The sequence below is a fragment of the Mustelus asterias genome, chromosome 7, assembly GCF_964213995.1.
Source record: "Mustelus asterias chromosome 7, sMusAst1.hap1.1, whole genome shotgun sequence".
Classification (NCBI taxonomy): Eukaryota; Metazoa; Chordata; class Chondrichthyes; order Carcharhiniformes; family Triakidae; genus Mustelus; species Mustelus asterias.
This window is the reverse complement of record NC_135807.1, coordinates 84140768-84165658: the sequence shown is the minus strand read 5'-3', so window position 1 is coordinate 84165658 and position 24891 is coordinate 84140768. Positions and strand designations below refer to the sequence as shown.

Sequence of the window (24891 nt, the reverse complement as noted above, 5' to 3'; positions counted from 1 at the left end):
CCCCCCTTCCTCCCTCCCCTCCCCCTCCCCCCCCCCCCCCCCCCTCCCCCAGGCTGTGAATGGTGGTGTGCTGCACGCCACCGTAAATTCACCACATCCCATGTAAGAATGTCTCCATTTTCTGTATTTCCATTACAGCATGAAGGGAGAAACAATCCCGACAGGCCTTCAGGGTTTGCATTTACACATACATTGGAAGGGGTATTTTGCTCTGCTGTTCAACTTGATGTCAGTAGTAGTCAACGACACGTTAGGATCATAAGAGTTAAGAAATTCAACTGAATATGTATCTCATCTTTAAATAGAGCAATTCTAAATGAATCCCAGTACTCTGCAACCCGCCCAATAATCCTGCATTTTCCCCGACTTCAAAAATGTATCTACTTTTCTTCAGACAGATTCAATCCTGCTTTCCCTGTTATCTGACTTACCAAATACACAGAAAGGATACAGTGCAACATGCGTTTGGGAATATGAGCAGTGAGATCACATGCTCAGTGCTGATGGTGTCTGTTGTTTATGTTTTACTCGCTGACCAAAAGTGCAATTAGCTACCTGTGGAAAGTGGCGAATTTATTGGACAACACCGAATTAGACCGAGTCGATGCTGCAATTGAAGTGCAGGAAATATTGCTGGAACATGACAAAGCGAAATATTGGACGGTTGGGTGGCACCAATTAAAGCGAGAGCAGCAACATTTGGGTAATGCAAAGGAAATAGGCGTGTTTTATAATCACTGATATCAGCAAGAAACACGACTTAAATGATGTACACATGCCCGACAGACTCTGAGCATGGCAGGGGTAGTTTCAAGAACACTGTTCAATCAACCCAAGGTAAGGTTCAAACTGGACACTTGGGTGGTGGTGATTTGTGCAGCAAATTCAAACTAACGTGAGAGTGACCCTTTGGAGGGAAGGGATTAGTGGCGTTGGTGAGAGTGTTGACCTTGTGTAGTTTTGTTTGAAAGGACTTTGCCATCAATCACTGGTTTTACAGCAAAACTGATCGCGTTTATTGTTTTGCTTGACTTCTTCAGACTAGAAGTGGTGCTTTCGAAAGATTTATTTTAATGCAACTTAAATTTTCAAAAAGTTCTTTTCAAATGATTATATTATGATGGAGGGGAGTTTCTGCAATAACAGGTTTCAATGTGGGGGGCGGGGGCGGGGGGGGGGGGGGGAGGTGGTTGTGTATTTGAAAGTTGTTGGTTGGTGTCAAAGTCTGAAGGGAAGCAAAGTGGACCTGTCCCTTCCCGAAAGTCTCACTCGGTGTTATTCAAGACTTAAACTGGCCTGTAATTCAGTTTCAGACTGCGAGGCAAATGTCTTTATAGTACTGATACTGTTTGTAACGCGAATTCGCTCAGTGCGTAATTCAACTGAATTTAGGATGAATAAAAATCTTTGTCAAGTAATTCATATTCCATTGTGTGGATGAACATGGCTTTCTTTAAATGACTCCAATCAAAAGTTAAAATAACGCAGCCATCAGCTAATAAATATATCCATTATCTTTTCACTTCTGTTCATTCAATGTTTTTAAAATGACTCCGAGGTGATTTCATAAGCTTGCACTCACGCCCTTGGCGGGGTGAGTAATTATGGGATGTATTCATCCAGTTACTAAAGTCACTTCCATGCTAATCCATGTTTGACTCATAACGTGGAGATGCCGGCGTTGGACTGGGGTAAACACAGTAAGAAGTTTAACAACACCAGGTTAAAGTCCAACAGGTTTATTTGGTAGCAAAAGCCACACCAGCTTTCGAGGCTCTGAGCCCCTTCTTCAGGTGAGTGGGAATTCTGTTCACAAACAGAACTTATAAGACACAGACTCAATTTACATGAATAATGGTTGGAATGCGAATACTTACAACTAATCCAGTCTTTAAGAAACAAAACAATGGGAGTGGAGAGAGCATCAAGACAGGCTAAAAAGATGTGTATTGTCTCCAGACAAGACAGCCAGTGAAACTCTGCAGGTCCACGCAACTGTGGGAGTTACAAATAGTGTGACATAAATTCTGATTCTAGGATCGCATGATAAAGACTCAGGAGGAAAAAAGCAGAAATATTTATGTGAAATAGTGTGACATAAACCCAATATCCCGGTTGAGGCCGTCCTTGTGTGTGCGGAACCTGGCTATCAGTTTCTGCTCCGCGACTCTGCGCTGTCGTGTGTCGCGAAGGCCGCCTTGGAGAACGCTTACCCGAATATCAGAGGCCTCAACCGGGATATTGGGTTTATGTCACACTATTTCACATAAATATTTCTGCTTTTTTCCTCCTGAGTCTTTATCATGCGATCCTAGAATCAGAATTTATGTCACACTATTTGTAACTCCCACAGTTGCGTGGACCTGCAGAGTTTCACTGGCTGTCTTGTCTGGAGACAATACACATCTTTTTAGCCTGTCTTGATGCTCTCTCCACTCCCATTGTTTTGTTTCTTAAAGACTGGATTAGTTGTAAGTATTCGCATTCCAACCATTATTCATGTAAATTGAGTCTGTGTCTTATAAGTTCTGTTTGTGAACAGAATTCCCACTCACCTGAAGAAGGGGCTCAGAGCCTCGAAAGCTTGTGTGGCTTTTGCTACCAAATAAACCTGTTGGACTTTAACCTGGTGTTGTTAAACTTCTTACTGGACTCATAACAAACAGGATTTCTGACACCAACTATTCTTCAAGTTGAAAACTTAATAAAAAACACACTTGTCTATTAATGGCATATATACCAGATTTTATTCTCCAACAAAATGACGACTTCAGAATACCTTAAATCTAAGCCTAAGGTATGTCAAAAGTGCTGCAGAACACACTTCTTATAACTTAAGTTCGATATATCCAACATTCCTCACACTGTTAAGTATGTGTGAGTTTTAAGGGCTGCTGCAGGTGCAATATTAATTTTCTGGGGGTGGTGGGACTCTGGCAGTGTGGTGTCCCAGAACATTATGATGGTAACACTTTATTTGGCGCATCTTCCGATGTTCCAGTTCACACTCACACTTTGCTTTTTTGCAAATTTCATGCTGTCCCTTTCCTCCTCTCACTAGCCTTTGAGCCACCTGGGAAGACTAGTAAACTCTGTCAGGTTTACCTGCACAGTAAGAAATCTCACAACACCCAGGTTAAAGTCTGACAGGTTTATTTGGCAGCACAAGCCACTAGCTCTTGGAGCGCTGCTCCTTCATCAGGTAAGTCGGGCAGCGCTCCGAAAGCTAGTGGCTTGTGCTACCAAATAAACCTGTTGGACTTTAACCTGGTGTTGTGAGACTTCTTACTGTGTTTACCCCAGTCCAACGCCGGCATCTCCACATCAGGTTTACCTGCAGACATGGGCGTGGGGTGGGGACTGGGATTCCCTTGTTCGCATGCACTCTGTGTCCAATTGAGGAATCCAGTATTGGGAAGCGGGACCCTATAGAAAGCCAGCCCCCTGCCCTTGCTGTTGAATCATAGAAACCCTCCAGTGCAGAAAGAGGCCATTCGGCCCATTGATTCTGCACCGACCACAATTTCACCCAGGCCCTACCCCCATATCCCTACATATTTTACCCTCTAACCTATGCATCTCAGGACACTAAGGGGCAATTTTTAGCATAGCCAATCAACCTAATCCGCACATCTTTGGACTGTGGGAGGAAACCGGAGCACCCGGAGGAAACCCACGCAGACACGAGGAGAATGTGCAAACTCCACACAGACAGTGACCCGAGCCGGGAATCGAACCCAGGTCCCTGGAACTGTGAAGCAGCAGTGCTAACCACTGTGCTACCGTGCTGCCTTGGGACCTTCCTTGGGAACCCCATTCCCACCCGCTTACCTGACTCTGAAGAATTCATTGCTGATTCCCTGCGTTGGTTTCAATACAATACCAGCAGTGGCAACCACCCTGTATTCGAGGGTTTGGTGATTTATTATCTTCGGTGGAGTTGGGAACATCGGTGGCCGCAATAAGGCAGTATTCAATCGAGGCTCCCAGAAATCATGGGTGGCACCAATTTTCATTGCACGGGTATCCACCACCCATATCAAATTCTGCCCATGATGTTATTCTATTTCTCTTTTACAGGTTGAACTTCACTGTCATCTGGATGGAGCTATAAGACTTCAAACTATTTTGCATTTTGCTAAGTATGTGATTTAATGTCTAATATTCTCACTTATTTATTCAGCACATACAGAAGTATAAGTAAATGCTTCATTACCGTTCTTGGGTATGGGAAGAGCATTAGCAAGGTTAATTCTCGCAGTTTCCTGTCTTCCTTCACAATGATTCTTGCTTCCCTCTCTCACGCTATCATCCACATTCCAATTATCCCAATCTTCCAATTATTTTGGCAACCCAAAATCCTCCAGGTGTCAGCACTGTGTGGTATAAAGCTGGTTGGAGGTATTCAAGCACAGGAATCTGGAAAAGATGGGCATGAATTTAGAAGGTGACGCCACATTCAAGGGGTTTTGAGAAGAAAGGGAAATTAGAGATGAGCATTAGTTTGCAAAAGTGATGAAGTTAAAGTTTTTGCTAGGAGAGGGCTGCTGATAGCAGCTTTAAAGGAGAGAGGGACAACACTTGATGATAGATCCATTAACGATATTGGTGAATCTGAGGGTCTGGAAGGGAAGCTGGTAGTCAGCAGTTCAGTGGGAGTAAGGGCCTCATGGACAGATTGACTATGGAGAGGATAAGAGAGGCAATAGAAGCAAAACAATAAAGATGTGAGCTCTGAGTGGGGGGCGGTGGAACAGGGGTGGTGGGGGAACCTGAGAGGTGGTTTGGTCCAACGGTTTAGTGGAAGGGAGGGAGGTAGCAGATCAGTTGGTCTCATGAGCTCCTCACACTTGCTGTCGGAGGTCAGGAGGTTGGAAGAAAGGTTTAAGAAGGTGGTTTGCAGAAGACAAAATAGCCAGGGGTTAGCTTTATATTCCAGGAGATACTGGATGGTGAGCAATTTTAGCAGACTGGGATGATTTTGACTTGGCAAATGGTGGAAGCCATAACCAGGTGGAGCAGTTTCATTCAGGGGGAAGGTGTCATTATCCCTCAGCCAGGTTCCTGTCAAGGCCACGGTGTTTATGCGATTGTCCACAATACGTTCACTGGCAATGGGAGGTGTGAGATGGATGGGAAGGAGATTAGCAAGATTCTTCCTCAGTGGGTGTAGCGGGCTCGAAACTGAAAGAAAAGAGTGCAGCCTGGAATGTGATAACTCTGAGTGCGTTTGCTGAATCCTTTGGAGAATGTCAAGAATTATAGAACTTGTACAGTGTAGAAGGAGGCCATTTGGCGCGTTAAGCCTGCATCAACAACAATCCCACCCAGGCCCTATCCCCGTAACCTGATGTATTTACCTCATTAGTCCCATTGATACTAAGGGACAATTTAGCATGGCCAATCAACCTAACCATCTTTGGAGTGTGGGTGGAATCCAGAGCACCTGGAGAAAACGCACGTAAAGATGTGGAGAACGTGCAAACTCCACACAGACAGTGACCCAAGGCTGGAATTGAACCCAGGTCCCTGGTGCTGTGAGGCGGCAGTGCTAACCACCGTGCCACCATATGATCAAAAATGATTGTCAAGTTCAGGAAGCCAGCAAGAGAGCAGGAAGGTCGAGGAGTACTGGAAGATTGGGATAGGTATTTTGGAAGACAGAGTACCCAAGAGATGGGAAGAGAAACGAGGCAAAAATTATAAGAGGATGGTCTAGGAGGAGTAAAGAGAAAAGAAGTTTAAAACAAAATAGAATGATGGATTCAGGCCCAGAGTGGCAGCTAAGTTACATAGGCCTGGTTACAGAGCAATTGTTAGGATACATAAAAAGCAAATGGTAAACAAGAAATAAATAGTAAACAAAAAATAAACAATGGAATAGAACAAAGAACAATACAGCACAGGAACAGGCCCTTCGGCCCTCCAAGCCCACGCCGCTCCCTGGTCCAATGAGACCATTCTTTTGTATCCCTCCATTCCCACTCCGTTCATATGGCTATCTAGATAAGTCTTAAACGTTCCCAGTGTGTCCGCCTCCACCACCTTGCCTGGCAGCGCATTCCAGGCCCCCACCACCCTCTGTGTAAAATATGTCCTTCTGATATCTGTGTTTAAACCCCCCCCCCCATCACCTTGAACCTATGACCCCTCGTGAACGTCACCACCGACCTGGGGAAAAGCTTCCCACCGTTCACCCTATCTATGCCTTTCATAATTTTATACACCTCTATTAAGTCTCCCCTCATCCTCCGTCTTTCCAGGGAGAACAACCCCAGTTTACCCAATCTCTCCTCATAATTAAGCCCCTCCATACCAGGCAACATCCTGGTAAACCTCCTCTGTACTCTCTCCAAAGCCTCCACCTCCTTCTGGTAGTGTGGCGACCAGAACTGGACGCAGTATTCCAAATGCGGCCGAACCAACGTTCTATACATCTGCAACATCAGACCCCAACTTTTATACTCTATGCCCCGTCCTATAAAGGCAAGCATGCCATATGCCTTCTTCACCACCTTCTCCACCTGTGACGTCACCTTCAAGGATCTGTGGACTTGCACACCCAGGTCCCTCTGCGTATCTACACCCTTTATCGTTCTGCCATTTATCGTATAGCTCCTCCCTACATTATTTCTACCAAAATGCATCACTTCGCATTTATCAGGGTTGAGCTCCATCTGCCATTTCTTTGCCCAAATTTCTAGCCTATCTATATCCTTCTGTAGCTTCTGACAATGCTCCTCACTATCTGCAAGTCCTGCCAATTTTGTGTCGTCCGCAAACTTACTGATCACCCCAGTTACACCTTCTTCCAGATCGTTTATATAAATCACAAACAGCAGAGGTCCCAATGCAGAGCCCTGCGGAACACTACAAGTCACAGGCCTCCAGCCGGAAAAAGACCCTTCCACTACCACCCTCTGTCTTCTGTGACCAAGCCCGTTCTCCACCCATCTAGCCACTTCCCCCTTTTATCTCATGAGATCCAACTTTTTTCACCAGCCTACCATGAGGTACTTTGTCAAACGTTTTACTAAAGTCCATATAGACGACATCCACGGCCCATCCCTCGTCAACCATTCTGGTCACTTCTTCAAAAAACTCCACCAGGTTAGTGAGGCATGACCTCCCTCTCACAAAACCATGCTGACTATCGTTAATGAGTTTATTCCTTTCTAAATGCGCATACATCCTATCTCTAAGAATCTTCTCCAACAACTTCCCCACCACGGACGTCAAGCTCACCGGCCTATAATTACCCAGGTTATCCTTCCTACCCTTCTTAAATAACGGGACCACATTAGCTATCCTCCAATCCTCTGGGACCTCACCTGCGTCCAGTGACGAGACAAAGATTTGCGACAGAGGCCCAGCGATTTCATCTCTCGTCTCCCTGAGCAGCCTTGGATAGATTCCATCAGGCCCTGGGGATTTGTCAGTCTTTATATTCTCTAACAAACCTAACACTTCCTCCTTTGTAATGGAGATTTTCTCCAACGGATCAACACTCCCCTCCGAGACATTCCCAGTCAACACATCCCTCTCCTTTGTGAATACCGACGCAAAGTATTCATTTAGGATCTCCCCTACTTCTTTGGGCTCCAAGCATAATTCCCCACTTTTGTCCCTGAGAGATCCGATTTTTTTTTCCCTGACAACCCTTTTGTTCCTAACGTATGAATAAAATGCCTTGGGATTCTCCTTAATCCTGTCTGCCAAGGACATTTCGTGACCCCTTTTTGCCCTTCTAATTCCCCGTTTGAGTTCTTTCCTACTTTCTTTGTACTCCTCCAGAGCTCCCTCCGTTTTTAGCTGCCTGGACCTAACATACGCCTCTCTTTTCTTTTTGACCAGTCCCTCAATTTCCCTGGTTATCCACGGTTCTCGAATCCTACCCTTCCTATCCTTTTTTACAGGCACATGCCTGTCCTGTAGCCCTAACAACTGTTCCTTAAAAGACTCCCACATGCCAGATGTGGATTTACCCTCAAACAGCCTCTCCCAATCAAGAGCTGCCAATTTCTGCCTAATCCCACTAAAGTTAGCCTTCCCCCAATCCAACACCTTACCCTTGGGACACCACTCATCCTTTTCCATCACTATCCTAAAGGTAACAGAATTGTGGTCACTATTTGCCACATGTTCCCCTACTGAAACTTTGAAGACCTGATCGGGCTCATTCCCCAGTACTAGATCCAGTATAGCCCCCTCTCTAGTCGGGCTATCTACATATTGTTCCAAAGAACCCTCCTGTACGCATTTTACAAATTCCTCCCCATTCAGAGTCCCAGCTCTCGGCGATTTCCAGTCTATACCAGGGAAATTGAAGTCTCCCACTACAACAACCCTATTTTTCCTGCACCTATCAAGTATCTCCTGACATATCCGTTCTTCCACTTCCCTTAGGCTGTTGGGGGGCCTGTAGTATACCCCCAACATAGTGACTGCGCCCTTCCTGTTTCTAAGCTCCACCCAGAGTGACTCTTTACACGAATGGAGGACAGAGATAAAGTTCCAAGGTGTGGTAACATTGACGTCTGCAGGGAGGAGTCAGTATAGAACATCGCAAAAACTGTTATGGGGTGTTGTGAGTGAAGTCAGGGCACTATCTTAAGATAGGTTATCAGAGAAGCACTGATGACAGTATTTTAGTGGGAATGAGGACACAGAAGGTGTACATAACTGGTTGCAGGGCAGAAAGATGCCAAAGTGGGAGTTCCCCATAAAGTCCAGAGGCAGCGGAGGTTTGCACGTCAGCCCAGGTGAGGGAGTTTCAGGTGAAGAATAGACCGCAGCTGGAAAATCGAAATAACCAGTGGCCTGTCATGCGCTCGGCAGTTGACTGAAGTCACTCGGTCACCGCAGCAGGAAATGACTGGAAAGTAAAGTTACTTTAAAACCATCTAAATATGAAACCATTAGTAATAACATATGAAATTGCCTAATTTTTAACAAAACCTTGTCTAATTTAACTGTTAATTGCTGAATGTCTAAATCTGTCTCCTACAGGATTTTTTATTTTAAACAGTCAGCAGGATGAAATGTCATATTCCTGTCACGTTGGCTCTCTGTCTGTGGAAGCACTTGCAGCCACTTCCCTCTCCCACTTCCCTAATAGCAGCAATCACATATTGTCTCTTTTGATATTGGTATGTCTGTCAAACTGTAATATCAGCAATATTTCTTACCAATGTGCTGACACTGTACCCACCTGATTTATGGGTTTACAACATTGTGGGAAGTGCCAATCCGCTCTGTCAGCAACAGAGTTGTAAATTGACCCTGTAGTGCCTTTCCTCCACTTGATTTTTGAAAGTCTAGAATCATAGAATCCCAACAGTGCAGGTGGAGGCCATTCAGCCCATTGATCCTGCACCGACTCTCTGAGAGTATCTTACACAGGCCTCCTCCCCCTGCCCTATCCCTGTAACCATGATGTGGAGATGCCGGCGATTTTGTAAATTGAGTTTGTGTCTTTATATGCCCTGTTTGTGAACAGAACTCCCACTTACCTGACGAAGGAGCAGCGCTCCGAAAGCTAGTGGCTTTTGCTACCAAATAAACCTGTTGGACTTTAACCTGGTGTTGTGAGACTTCTTACTGTGTTTATCCCTGTAACACCACTCATTTCCCATAGCTAATCCATCTAACCTGCATATCTTTGAACACTAAGGGGCAATTTAGCATGCCCAATCTACCTAACCTGCACATCTTTGAACTGTGGGTGGAAACCAGAACACCCGGGGGAAACCCACGCAGACACAGGGAGAACTTGCAAACTCCACATAGACAGTGACCCAAGGCTGGAATTGAACCCAGATCCCTGGCACTGTGAGGCAGCAGTGCTAACAATTGTGCCACCATGCCACTCAAGGTCTGAGTGAACCTGTTGTAAACTGTGCCAACGTGTTGTCACTTGGCACAGTTTGAAAATATGGCGGGGGTCAATATCTGGTGTGGGGCTGTTTAATAATATGCAAATATATTACAATTAATGTAAATCAGTTTCACACCCGGCATTCTCGCAGATGATAAACATGGGCTCAAGATCGTCCCGATGACTCAAAACATTAATGTTACCAGAAATGGTGAAAGGGGGATCTGGGTGCCTTGGTACATGAATCACAAAAAGTTAATATACAGGTACAGCAAGGACGGCAAATGGAATGTTGATCTTCATTTCAAGGGGGATGAAGGATAAAAGTAAGTACATTTTACTGCAGCTGTACAGGGTGTTGATGAGACCACATCTGGAATCCTGTATGGAGTTTTGGTCTCCTTATTTGAAAGGTAGTATAACTGCGTAAGCAACTGTTCAGAGAAAGTTCACTCCACTCATTCCTGGGATGAGGGGCTTTTTTTCTGAAGAAAGGTTAAACAGGTTGGGCGAGAAGAACGAGAGGTCACCTTACTGAAATACATAAGATCCAGAAGTGATTTGATAGGAAAGGTACCGGCAAAGTGGAGTTGCAACACAACCAGATCAATCATGATCTTATTGAATGGCGTGGGTCAAGTTTGGAGGGCTGAATAGTCTACTCCTGCTCGTGAGCAATATTCTTATGTAATGACAAGTGAGAAAAGAGATTGAAATGGGTTATGAAAAACAATTTTTCAGAGGTCAAAAAGGGAAATGCTAATGGAAGTTATAGGCATCTAAAAAGTATGGGTAGAGAGGATAGAACTAGTCACGTATGAAAGGGAGGCTAATTGAAGGTATGGCCTCGATATTAACTCCACACAACAGTCATCTGGGGAATTAAAAATAGAAAAATGCAGAATGTGACTGGCGGATGAGTTGTAAAATTGCATCTGGAGACTGGCAGTTGTCGGCGTGGAGTACTCAGTACTTCATCAGTACTCCACGCCGACAACTGCCAGTCTGCAGATGCAATTTTACAACTCATCCGCTTCATCCTGGACCACAATGTCTTCACCTCCAACAACCAGTTCTTCATCCAGACACACGGAAGAGCCATGGGGACCAAATTCGCACCTCAATATGCCAACATCTTCATGCACAGGTTCAAACAAGACCTCTTCATCGCACAGGACCTTCAACTGATGCTATACACTAGATACATCGATGACATTTTCTTCCTTTAGACTCATGGTGAACAATCACTGAAACAACTATATGATGACATCAGCAAGTTCCATTCCACCATCAGACTCACCATGGACTACTCTCCGGAATCGGTTGCATTCTTGGACACACTCACCTCCATCAAGGACTGTCACCTCAGCACTTCACTGTACCACAAGCCCGCAGATAACCTCACGATGCTCCATGTCTCCAGCTTCCACCCTAAACACGTTAAAGAAGCCATCCCCTACGGACAAGCCCTCCGTATACACAGGATCTGCTCAGATGAGGAGGATCGTAACAGACAACTCCAGACGCTGAAAGATGCCCGCATAAGAACAGGATATGGCGCTCGACTCATCGACAGTTCCAATGCGCTACAGCGAAAAACCGCACCGACCTCCTCAGAAGACAAACACGGGACACGGCGGACAGAGTACCCTTCGTCGTCCAGTACTTCCCCGGAGCAGAGAAGCTACGACATCTTCTCCGGAGCCTTCAACATGTCATTGATGAAGACGAACATCTCGCCAAGGCCATCACCACACCCCTACTTCTTGTCTCAAACAACCACACAACCTCAAACAGACCATTGTCCGCAGCAAACTACCCAACCTTCAGGAGAACAGTGACCACGACACCACACAACCCTGCCACAGCAACCTCTGCAAGACGTGCCGGATCATTGACACGGATGCCATCATCTCACGTGAGACCACCATTCACCAGGTACACGGTACATACTCTTGCAACTCGGCCAACGTTGTCTACCTGATGCACTGGAGGAAAGGATGTCCCGAGGCATGGTACATTGGGGAGACCATGCAGACGCTACGACAACAGATGAATGAATACCGCTCGACAATCACCAGGCAAGAGTGTTCTCTTCCTTTTGGGGAACACTTCAGCAGTCACGGGCATTCGGCCTCTGATCTTCGGGTAAGCGTTCTCCAAGGTGGCCTTCACAACACATGACAATGCAGAGTCGCTGAGCAGAGACTGATAGCCAAGTTCCGCACACTTGAGGACGGCCTAAACCGGGATCTTGGGTTCATGTCACACTATCTGTAACTCCCATGACTTGCCTGGGCTTGCAAAATCTCACTAATTGTCCTGGCTGGAGACAATACACATCTCTTTAACCTGTGCTTAACCCTCTCTCCACTCACATTATCTGTACCTTTTAAGACTTGATTACCTGTAAAGACTTGCATTCCAATCATTATTTTGTAAATTGAGTTTGTGTCTTCATATGCCCTGTTTGTGAACAGAACTCCCACTTACCTGACGAAGGAGCAGAGCTCCGAAAGCTAGTAGCTTTTGCTACCAAATAAACCTGTTGGACTTTAACCTGGTGTTGTGAGACTTCTTACTGTGTTTATCCCAGTCCAACGCCAGCATCTCCACATCCTAATTTGTACGTCACAGTCCAACACTTTGGAACTCCCAAGATCCTCCAACTTGTTTCTCCTGACACTTTAAAAACCTCCAAGATTCATTGCTTTTGAGAAAGTTTTTGCATATCCCATCTGGCCCGGCATTGTTTTTTCTTAGGTCTATTTGTGCATCATGCTTGTCGTATGAGGAATGGTCGAGGAGTCTGGGTCTGTACTCGGTGGAGTTTAGAAAGATGAGGGGGAATCTTATTGAAACTTACAGGATACTGCGAGGTGTGGATAGAGTGGGTGTGGAGAGGATGTTTCCACTAGTAGGAAAAACTAGAACAAGTGGACACAATCTCAGACTAAAGGGACGATCCTTTAAAACAGAAATGAGGAGGAATTTCTTCAGCCAGAGAGTGGTGAACCTGTGGAACTCTTTGCCGCAGAAGGCTGTGGAGGCCAGGTCATTGAGCGTCTTTAAGACGGAGATAGATAGATAGGTTCTTGATTAATAAGGGGATCAGGGGTTATGGCGAAAAGGCAGGAGAATGGAGATGAGAAAAATATCAGTCATGATTGAATGGCGGAGCAGACTCAGTGGGCTGAGTGGCTTAATTCTGCTCCTGCCTTATGGTCTTGGAATGTTGAGTATATTCAAGATGCTATAAATGTGCAAATAGTTAAACTTTATAGAAACACATTATTTATAAAATAATACTTTATAGCATTACCTTTTACTTTAGGAAAAGAAAAATCCAAATTCCAGCAGAAAATGAAGGTGAACTCTACAATCTTGTAACCTGCAGCAAACCATCATCGCTTACAGAGGTTTTGTCAAAGTTCAGTTACTACATGCCTGTGATTGCGTGAGTATATTTTTCTGTGCTATGGCTTTTCCAAATTCTCACAATCATTCGGAATATATAATTGTCACCATGAAATTTGCTTGCTGTAGATTAATTTTGGGGCTTGTTTATACAACGCTGTTATTATGTTGAATTCAATTTACAAGGTTTTAATTTCCAGAAATGCACAAGCTTCCTGAGATTTCGATTTAATCTATAGTCTATTGCAGCGCTTCCCAAACTATTTTCCATTACGACTCCGCTATGATATCTGAAGAGTAACATGACCCCCATGTTCCACAAGTTGTGCCCACCTTTTGGAGTCCTGCCAGACTGGGAGTCCAGATGTGGGTTTGGCAGTCAGTGTTGGTAGCTGGTCGGCTGTGAAGGTGCCAGGAACTGGTCCAGTGGCACCTAGTCCCCTCTGGGGAAGACATTTTCAGCAGGATTGCTGAATTGTAATCTGGTGTCATTTTCTCTTGTGTATGGATTTTCTGCCTAGCACAGGCATTGAGGCAATTCCAACATCTTTAATTAGAGGATATGGCAGTATAGATCAGAAGAATCATAGAATCCCTGGAGGTCGTTCGGCCCAGCGAGTCTGCACCCACCACAATCCCACCCAGGCCCTATTCCCGTAACCCCACATATTTCCCCTGCTAATCCCCCTGACACTTGGGTCAATTTAGCATGGCCAATCCACCTAACCCACACATCTTTGGACTGAGGGAAGAAACCAGAGCACCCAGAGGAAATCCACACAGACACGAGGAGAATGTGCAAACTCCACACGGACAGTAACTCAAGCCGGGAATCGAACCCAGGTCCCTGGCACTGTGAGGCAGCAGTGTTAACCTCAGTGCTACCGTGCGCCCATTCTGGTGTAAATAGTTTACATTTCTCATCGATGGAAAGAATTAATAATGTATTTTGGAATTGTTTGCAATGTGTTTCATGGGTGGGGGAGGAGAGGTGAATTGGGTGGGTGGGGGAGGGGCAGATGGGGGTGCATCTGGGTTGGTTCCTCCCACAGATGGTAAGCTGTTGGCGCTGGCTGATGCGCGGGCAACTGATTGGGACAGGTGTGGAGTGTCTGTGATTTGCAGACTAGTGTGGGGCATGCTCTTTGTGCAGGTTTTTTGTTGGGAAAGCTAAAGGATTTTAGGTTACATTAGTTGTGAGTCCCTCTTTTAAATTAACAATGCATTCCTAATTTCCCTGTGAAACGTTTAGCAGCATGAAGTCACGGGACAGGTTGCAAGGGGACAGCCAATCAGCGTGCTTAGAAGAAAAATAATTGCTGCTTGGACAGTATTGGGGGCAGGAGATGAATGTGATTTTACTTCTTGTGACACCATCTGCTTTTTCTGTGACCTCCAGTTGGGATCCTGACCCATAATTTGCGATACACGGGTCTAGCGTACTGAACAGAGTTCTGTTTTTCACTTGCCAGGTCAGTTTGAGGTAATGAAGATCCTGGAAATATTCAGGCCTGTAATGTGCTCCAGCGGTGTAGTGGATGCATGTTTTGATTGGCAGTCCTCAACACAGAGTGGGAAATGACCTTTTCTGTCTCTGGGTGGAAGACTGTGGGGCAGAAGGTGGGAGAGAAGGCTACAAAATCTATCAGTCCTCACACATTTTGGGAATTGCTGGCCTGCAAGATGAACTTAGCTCATTAACAGGAGTAAATGAAATCTTAACTTCCTTGTTACATGATACTATATAGAAGCATAGAATCCCTACTGTGCAGAAAGAGGCCATTCAGCCCATCGAGTCTGCACTAACGTTATTCTACCTAACCAACGCACATTTGGACTGTGGAAGGAAACCGGAGCACCCAGAGGAAACCCATATAGAGATTGAAGAGAATGTGCAAACGCCACACAGTCACCCAAGGCCGGAATTAAACCCGAGTCTCTAGCACCGTGAGGCAGCAGTGCCAATCACTGTGCCACGGTGCCGCCCAATATGAAATAACTTGAACTCCACCAAAACTATGCTTTTTCCGTTGTAGTATTGTCTGTAAAATAAAAAAAGTTTGTTGGTGTATAATGGACCCCATTGCAATGGAGTACTCATTAGTCGACCATCAAAAGTATTGAGTAAGAAATTTGCATGCTGCAAAGTCCTTCAAATCGTCAATGAGATAATTGATCAATGAATTTGTTTTTGATGGTGGTGACTGAGGGAGGAATATTGACCAGTATATTCTCTGCTCTTAATGTCATGACATCTTTAACATCCTCCCCAACCTAGTTGATGGGGCATATGTTCAATGTCTGAGGCACCCGAAGAACTAGTGATGGTGCAGCGTTCCAAGAATGAGCTTGAGTCTTGAAGTGGTGTTTGAATCCAGACCTTTTGATATGGCAGCTACCAACTGCGACGATTTGTTATTCTAATGTGCCAATCAGCTTTCTTTTCATAATTAACAGCCCCATAAATAGATTAACTGATAATCTATCATATTTATTGCTCTCTCAATCTTTTGTAGCATTTGTCTTTATAACACTTCAGAAATAATTAATTTGGTGCCAAACACATTGGGGCATCTTGTTTGTATATTAGGCATTTAACAGTATAGAACGAGTATTGCTGAATAAAGAGATGTCAAAGCACTCATTAGGACACTTTGCAAGAATACCAATATAAGGGAAGACAACAATTTATACTGTTTGAGAAGGAAGTGCTGATTGGTTGGCAAGTGGACTCTGATTAGTAGAGGCATTGCCATGGAGAATGCATCAGATGACTGACAGTTAACTGCCAAGCACTGTTTGAAATTTAAACCAGGACACTTGATCCTGATTGGTCAAGGCATTACCCTGAGGAATGAGTCAGTAAGTGTCTGTCACTTGTTTTGCTTAGCTGAAAGGGGCACAATGTGTGAACATGTTCTTTCTGTCTGTAAAGAACAGGGTCCTGTAGCTTCCAGGACAAGCAAATGTGCCACACTGCGAGCTTGACTGGCAATCTTAAATTGGTTGTCAACATAATTCTTAGCAAATATTGTCCAATCACAGAATCAAATCTAATGCTGTACACTGTATTTGAGTTTTGCAAGCACAGGCGGTTTGGGTACGGTCTGTATCTTGTCTGTTGCAAACAGTGGCTGGGACATACTGCTTGGTGTGATCTGCCACTCTTTGGGACATGTGGCCTACATACTCAGCATCACACTGGCACTGAAATTCATACATCACATTACTCATTTGTGTGATAAGTTGAGTGCCTTTTTGACTTTACAGCTGCATCATGTTAGCAACGAATACCACTTGTGATGCTACTTATTATTCTGCAACAATGCGTTAATATAAAAAGAAAAGTTTGTATTTTTGTAGCATCGTGGGAATCTTTGAGTTCAGCAGCAATCCAACTATCATTGCTGCTGCTCAGGAAATTCAGGCCAACGTTTTGTTAAGTGAATGATTTAACCTATAAAATCACAACTCCTTTTATTCATTATTCATCAGTAACCAATTTACACAATTTGGAACAAATTAAATGTTTTCATCTGTATTGGACATTTTCTGTTTTTCAAAGTATTTTATCTCTTTCAAACATTTAGGCTGGAATTTTATCACCCCGCCTGCCATGGGAATCTGAGCAGGCGAGGGGCGCACAATGGAAAGGTCCGTTGACCTTGGGTGGGATTTTATGATTTTGGGACAAGCGAGGCCATAAAATCCCACCCTTAATATCTTTCTTGTGCAGTGTCATTTCTTTAACTATTCTCTTATTCAGATAATTAGAGATTTTAGGGTAGTAAAGTTTGTTTATTGATATTTGTGGCCTAAGAATAATATCAATGAGCTCAGCATTGTACTAGTGGAGTTATTGTGCTATTTCAACTAAATTGTAAAACTATGAAAATAATTTTACTTTACAGATGTTCAAAATATTAATTGTTGTAAATGACATTTAATTTTCCAGAGGTGACCGAGAAGCGATTGAGCAAATAGCTTATGAACTAGTGGAGGATAAAGCAAAAGAAGGAATCGTATATCTTGAAGCTAGATATAGTCCACACTACCTGGCAAACTGTAACGTTCATCCTATTCCATGGGGGCAAACCAAGTAAGTTGACTCAATTAAAATACCATGACTCTAACTTCTTTATTAGAAATGAATGGGGTTTTTCATGTTTTCTTGCAATATATTAAAAAATTGGAAAAGGTTAGAGGTGTGATTATTCACTGATATCCAAGGGAAAGAAGTGAACAAGGCAGTCCAGTATTAAGATGCCTCTTAAGATATTTGATCGTGAATAAAAACAATTTATTCTAACCTTGTGCAAAAGCAGAAGTCTGTGAATGCTGGAACTCTGAAATAAAAACAGGAAATGATCAAGAGGAAATGAAGCAGCTGTGGAGGGAGAAACAAAATTAACATTTTCAAAGTGGTGAACTTTCATCAGATGTAACAGGTTTTAAGCAAATCCAGAGACAAAAGAGCTGGGATTGTGGGGTTGGGTGGGTACCAGAGGAAAGAACAAAAGGGAAGATCTGTGAGAGAGTGGGGGGGGGGGGGGGGGGGGGGGGGCAGTGGGATTAAACAATACAAGGGATGATGGCCCAAGACGTGTGCTAATGGAACAATAAAATAAATAGAAGAGGGATCCACAGGAAGTGTTCATGGGAATAACTGAATCATTTCCTGCAGTTGCTATCCTCAGTTGAAAACTAAAGGAAGATAAACTTGAATCACTGGTATGAAAGGTGATATCATCTGAAGAAATGCAACAGTGGTATAGGAACTGAAAGAATGGAAGAGAGTCCCTGCAGGAAGCAGGATGGGAAGTAGTGTAATCAAGGTTGGAATCGGATTCAGATGAAGTCAGTTGTTGAACATTGAGTTCAACAATTGAATAGAATCCCTACAGTGCAGAAGAGGCCGTTCAGTCCATCAAGTCTGCACTGACTCTGACAGAGTATCTGACCCAAGCTTTCTCCCTCACCCTATCCCTGTAACCCTACACATTGTGTGGTGGAGATGCCGGCGTTGGACTGGGGTAAGCACAGTAAGAAGTCTCACAACACCAGGTTAAAGTCCAACAGGTTTATTTGGTAGCAAATACCATAAGCTTTCGGAGCACTGCTCCTTCGTCAGATGGAGTGGATATCTGCTCTCAAACAGGGTACAGACACAGAAATCAAGTTACAGAATACTAATTAGAATGCGAATCTCTACAGTCAGCCAGGTCTTAAAGGTACAGACAATGTGGGTGGAGGGAGCATTCAACACAGGTTAAAGAGATGTGTATTGTCTCCAGACAGAACAGCTAGTGAGATTCTACAAGCCCAGGAGGCAAGCTGTGGGGGTTACTGATAATGTGACATAAATCCAACATCCCGGTTTAGGCCGTCCTCATGTGTGCGTCCCTACACATTTAACATGGCTAATAATTTCAGATCACAAGCATTCTTTGAACAGTCACTGTGGCAATGATTCTGTTGTTCCAATTTACACCTCCATTAAACCTATTTTTTTTAAATGTCACCTCCTCGCCTCCTCTTGCCTTGAACCATCATCCCTTGTGATGTTTAATCACTTCTGCCATCTATCCTATCAAAAACTTTCCCTTTCGTTTTTTTTCTCCACTCCCCCTTTCAATGCCTCTGTACTTGTTTAAAACCTCATCTCTAGCTAAAGCTATGTTCAGTTTTAATGAAGGGTTATTGACCTGAGATGTTAGCTTTGTTTATCTCTTCACAGATGCTGCCAAATCTGCTGGGTACACACAGACTTTTTAGTTTTTTATTCTAACCCGTGTATACCATTGTTGAGGTTAAAGCAGTTGTGCAGGGGATGCATCATTCCCCTCCTTGATGGACTTGAGGGAGAGCAAATAAGTTATCATGTTGTCTCTAATGGTGTTCCTCTCTATGTATGCCCATGTTGTTCCTATATACAAAAAAAGAGAGATGGAACAAAGTCTGGGAACTCTAGACCAGTCACCTTAAAATGAATGATAGGAAAGATAATGGAGTTTGTATAAAATAAATGAGAGAACAGGCAAGAAAATATAATGAAGCAAAGTAGTCAGTATGGATCCCGACAGGCTAAGTCATGCTTAACTAACCTGATAAATGATGTGAAGAGGTAATGGTAAGAGTAAGCAAGCAATGGTAATGCATTTGAATTTTCAAAAGTGCTTTGATAAGATACAACACAGTAGTCTATCGGGCAGATGGAGTCAAGGTACACGTCGCTGAGCAAATTGTCTGAAAAAAAAATAGAAAAACGATATAGGGGAATATTTGGAAAAGAAGAAGTTAGAAAGTGGAGTTCATTAATATTCATAACCGACATCAACGATTTGGATATAGCAATAAATCATGCAACATTTACAGATTATACTTATCTCGGGAAGTATAGCTAACATTGAGGAAGAATGCAACATAATGCAAGAAGACATTAGGAAGTTTATAAACTAAACAGTTCAATAACAAATGAACTTTAACACAAATTATAATACACATTGGTAGAAAAAACAGAACCACAGCGTGTATCTCAGAAATGAGTGAGTGAACGGGGCAGGACGGAATCTAAGCATCATTCAAAGCACCTTCACAGGTCACCAAAGCAGTTAGAAATGCGAACAAAGGACTGGAATTCATTTCTAGGCGTATCTAGAATTCGGAAGTATTGAAGTTGGGTTAAACTTGTGTAGGATTCAGGCTGTACGTCGGAGTACTCTGCAGAGTTCTGACTTCCGTAATTAGGACATAAAATCTCTGGAGGGAGTGCAGAGAAAGATTCACAGGGATGGTACAAGACTGAGAGAAAGATCAAACAGGTTGGGGCCTTTTTCATCAGAAAAGTGAAGACTTGGAGGTTACCTGATAAAGTTTTTTTGAAGATTATGAATGGGTTGGACAGCATAGTTGTGGAGTGAATGTTTCCAGTTGTGGGAGAATCCCAAACTAGGAGCCATAAATGCCCTAATATTAATAAGTCTTATAGGGTAATAAAAAAATTACTCCGTGCTTAGCATAAATGGCATGAAATGGGTGATATGGGAGGAGACTTGTGTGAAGTGTAAGTATCAGCGCAGATTGGTTGGGTTGACTGGCCTCTGTTTCTGTGCAGTATATTCTATGGGTTTGATTTTTCTGGCCGTTCACGCCACGCTCCCACTGCCGCGAGGTCGTAGATTTTGGCGGCCAGCCAGATCTCTGTTCACTGCAGCGGGATGAAAAATCCCTTTGGCGTGAATGGCCGTAATATTCCAGCCTATGTAGCTGGGGGATCAGTTGGAATCAGGGTTTTGCTTCGGTGGTCTGCCTCTCCACAATGCAAAACTATTTTGAAAATGTAAGTCATGTTTTCTTAAAGTTGTAAAAAGTTTATTTTTAATCATCTGTAATTTGAATATTGTATGTTGCTTCATAGAGGTGATGTAAGTCCAGACGAAGTTGTTAATCTTGTTAATCAGGGCTTCCACAGAGGTCAGTGTGACTTTGGCATCAAAGTGAGATCAATTCTCTGTTGCATACGCAACATGCAAGGTAACTTTCTTTTACAATTGTCTTTTCTGATTACAACAGTTTTTTTGAGATGTTTAATACTTCCTGTTTTCAGTCTGCTGCTGATGTCATGAACAAAATAAATTCAAATGTAGATTTTTCATTGCTCATCACAAATTTCCTCAGAAGTTCTCCCAAGTGTGATTGTGGAATTGGCTGAGAATTCTTCTTCAGTAATTGTCGAAATGTAAAAATAAAGTAAGTGGGGTAGCAATCGTTATGTATTTTACCTTTGGCATAAAATAGGAGCGACACTAACACATTTAGCAGTGAGATAAATTGCACCCAATCGACCTGTATGTTCAGGCGACTGCTAAATTCGTCTAGTAGGCCTTTCAGCTGCCACTTGGAAAAGGGAATTGACACATAGGGGCAATCTTACCTGTCCTGAAAGAGCGTGAAAACAGGAGAAATTCATTCTTTTTTTTTGGGCGACTTAAAAAGCGAATCTTCCTTGTCTTAGTTAGTCAAAAGAATCAAACCAAACTTGGAATCCGCCCGCAGGGGGAATCACCCAAAAGCCGGCTGATATCAAAAGAGGACACAATAACGCATGTGGAGATTTCTCGTGTTTTCACTGCCTCCTCCAGCTATAGCCGGCCTACTGGCCGATCACCACCCCCCCCCCCCCCCCCGCCCCCGCCACCTCACCCGCACACTACCATGGGGCTCCGTGGCCAATTGCCAACCATCCCCCTACTCCACTCGGACTTATCGCCCATCCCCCACCACCTCCCATTCCTTGGCTCACCCGCCTTTCGGTCAGCGGGGTGAAATGGTAAGATTGCCCCCACACCATGACCACTAGTACAAAGTTGAGCGTTATTCACTGTGTATCTTGTTACTGATGTGGAGATGCCGGCGTTGGACTGGGGTAAACACAGTAAGAAGTCTAACAACACTAGGTTAAAGTCCAACAGGTTTATTTGGTAGCAAAAGCCACTAGCTTTCGGAACAGGCTGTTCCTTTGTCAGGTGGGTGGGTCTTGTTACTGGCCAGAAATCATTCAAATTATATTGTCCATCTTGTTATACAGCAAGGCAGGATTTTGATGGGGACAGTGCAGGGCAGGTCAGTTGCACCTGAGGTGGGCAAATGTGAGGACTCCTTACCAGCAGCCTGCATTGGGAAGTTGATGTATTCCTGACCCCTTGTTAAAGGCCACTTGCTTGATGGCCATATAGACAGCAGAGTGACTGACTGCTGATATCACATGCTATAAGCTGAAATGCACCTGTGGCTGAGGATCATGTGGTTCTTCACATCCACAGACATGGATGTGATGCCCTGGTGTTTAACTGCAATTTCTGCTGTAACAGATGACAACCAGTGAACTACAGCCTCCTCACACACTGATCCTTCGTCAGCTGTGACATTCTGTCCTACGAAATTGGTATCATTAAAAAGCTTCCTGTTTCCATTGCCTGTGCCCACTTCAAGTTTTTGCAGGTCTGTGCTTCCATCTGTGCTGTTGCTGTTCCTGCTGGTGCAACAGCCCCAATGACAATCCCATTGGCTGAATGCTGGGAAAATAGGGATCTCAATGCGATAAAACTGTAGCTGTAGCCAACTACTGTGTAAAAATCTGCCTAAATTCCACCAAAGCAGCCAAAAATGGTTCTAAACATTCTCAGCAGCTTAAAAAGCGGTTTTCCAAAACTTAAGATTATGAAGGTGAGTTTTCCTTTTGGTATTATTTATTCATGGGATGTGGGCATCACTGGCAAGGCCAGTATAAATTGCCCATCCCTAATTGCCTTTGAGGAAGATGGTGGTGGTGAACCATCTTCTTGAACTGCTGCAGTCTGTGTAGTGTTGGTAAACCCATAGTTCTGTTCCTTGGTTGTGGCGTTGCCATGGGAAACACAATAATCAGAGTCGACTTGTATTTTTTGAATTTAAACCAGCCTGGGTGATAACTGATCCCTGGTGCATTCTCCATGGCAGTGCCTTGGCCAACCAGAGTCCACTTGCAAGCACCCTATTCTCATTCAGTATAAATTATTGTTCCTTTTGAAATTTGGTATTCTTGTGTCTACGCTGATGAGTGCAAGACAAAAAGCTGGCCTCTGACCTTTTCTACAAGCCACAGTATGTGGCGGGTCCCGTTACATCAGTGATGATACTCAGGATGTTGACAGTGGGGGAATTCAGTGATGGTAATGACATTGAATGTCAAGATGAAATGGTTAAATTCTCTTTGTTGGAGATGGTTATTGTCTGCTTTTGTGTGGCATGAGACTTATCAGCTCAAGCCTGAATATTGTCTCGGTCTTGTTGCACATGGACACAGATTGCTTCATTATTTAAGAGTTGCAAAATGGAACTGAGCACTCAATGTACATCCCCACTTTTATTGGAGGGAAGGTAATTGATAAGGAAATTCAAAATGGTTGTGTCTCAGAGACACAACCTTGAGGAACCCCTGCAGTGATGTCCTAGGGCCAAGATGATTGGTCTCCAAGAGCCACAACCATATTTCTTTCTGCTAGTTATCATTACAGCTACAGTAAGTCCCTTATTTTCAGTGGTTTCAGTTTAGCTCGGGCTCCTTTGTGTCACAGTCACAAACTGACTTGATGCCAAGGGCAGTCACACCAGTTTCACCTCTGGAAATCTGCTCTTTTGTCCATGTTTTGACTAAGGTCGTATTGAACTGAGTGCCTTTGGTAGAACCCAAACTGAGCATTGGTGAGCAAGTTGCTGCTGAGTAAGTGCCACTTGTCAACAGTGCTATCAAGTGTATCCACACCTTCCATCACTTTGCTGATGATGGAGAGTTGATGTTGGTAAAATGCCAGGATTGTAGCGATACTGAAACAGCTTGGCTAACTTCGCAGCTAGTTCTGGAGTAAGTCTTGAGGGCTACTGGCCGAATGTTGTCGGGGCCCATATCCTTTGCTGCATCCAGTGCAATCAGTTGTTTCTTGATATCATGTGGAGTGAATTGAACTGTCTGAAGACTGGAATCTATGATGGTGGGAACCTCAGGAGGAGGATAATACCACTTCTGACCAAAGATTTCAAATCGTTCAGCCTCGTCTTTTACACTTTGCTCTTGGGTTCCAACATCATCAAGAATGGGAATGCTCAGAGCTTCCTCCCATTGGTTGTTGAATTATTTATTTTCGTAAGTGTTCCTTCCATGTTTTGTTGGACATACATAAGAATGACCGAATCTAATGCTTCCAAGCAACAGTTTCCTTGAAGCTTCTTTCCTAGCTTAGGATCCCCATTTAATTAGGTTAAGGAAGCCAGTATTCATTTCAGGCCTTAACCAGGGACACATAAAGAGAGCCCTAACCACACCGGGGCAGCGGCATTTCATGTGCACACTTAGTAGTTAACACAAAAAACTGTTCAGTAGGATAGTTAGTCGTAAAGAACTTGCATTTATCCTTCTGTCTCTCTAGCTTGGTCTCCTGAAATTGTTGAGCTTTGTAAGAAATATCGAAATGATGGTGTAGTGGGAATGGACCTCGCTGGAGATGAATTGATTAACGCTGAAGCCCATCCAGGCCATGTGCAAGCTTATGAGGTAGGATATCTATAGTGATTTTACATAGCATTGCATTCCAATTTCCTTAATTAGCAAGCACAATGCCTCTCTCTTAATTTTTAATTGTGGAGTATAAACCTGTAATGTGCATTTGTTATTTACTTTCACACTAACAATTCTAATACATGTGTAAGAATACAGAGTGACACAATGTATTATTTGTACTTTATGCTCTTCTTACTCTACAGAGATAAGGAAGAATAACAGTAAATGCATCCTGAAACTCCTGAGGAACCCTATAAATGAGAATAGTTGAAGAAAGTATCGACTTTCCAGGGATTCAGTACTTAAATTTGCGGCAGTTCCCCAAAAGTGGTTGTTCCTTGTTCATTTGTTTCACAGCGGTTAGCACTGCTGCCTTACAGAGCCAGGGACCCTGGTTTGATTCTGGTCTTTGGTGGAGTTTGCATGTTTTCCCCATGTCTGCGTGGGTTCCTTCTGGGTGCTCTTGTTTCCTCCCACAGTCCAAAGGTGTGCAGGTTAGGTG

General features: G+C 43.8%; 1 protein-coding gene across 1 annotated transcript in view; it reads left to right on the top strand.

The window, feature by feature from the left end:
* Positions 1–467: 467 nt before the first annotated feature.
* The window catches only part of LOC144495823 (adenosine deaminase-like), a 47079-nt gene continuing 22655 nt past the window's right edge, over positions 468–24891 (top strand). Inside the window, exons 1-6 of the mRNA XM_078216354.1 lie at positions 468–837; positions 4081–4142; positions 13212–13334; positions 17250–17393; positions 20712–20827; positions 24259–24383. Of these exons, the coding sequence (XP_078072480.1) occupies positions 796–837; positions 4081–4142; positions 13212–13334; positions 17250–17393; positions 20712–20827; positions 24259–24383 (612 nt within the window). The 5' untranslated portion in view covers positions 468–795. The remainder of the gene's footprint in view (positions 838–4080; positions 4143–13211; positions 13335–17249; positions 17394–20711; positions 20828–24258; positions 24384–24891) is intronic.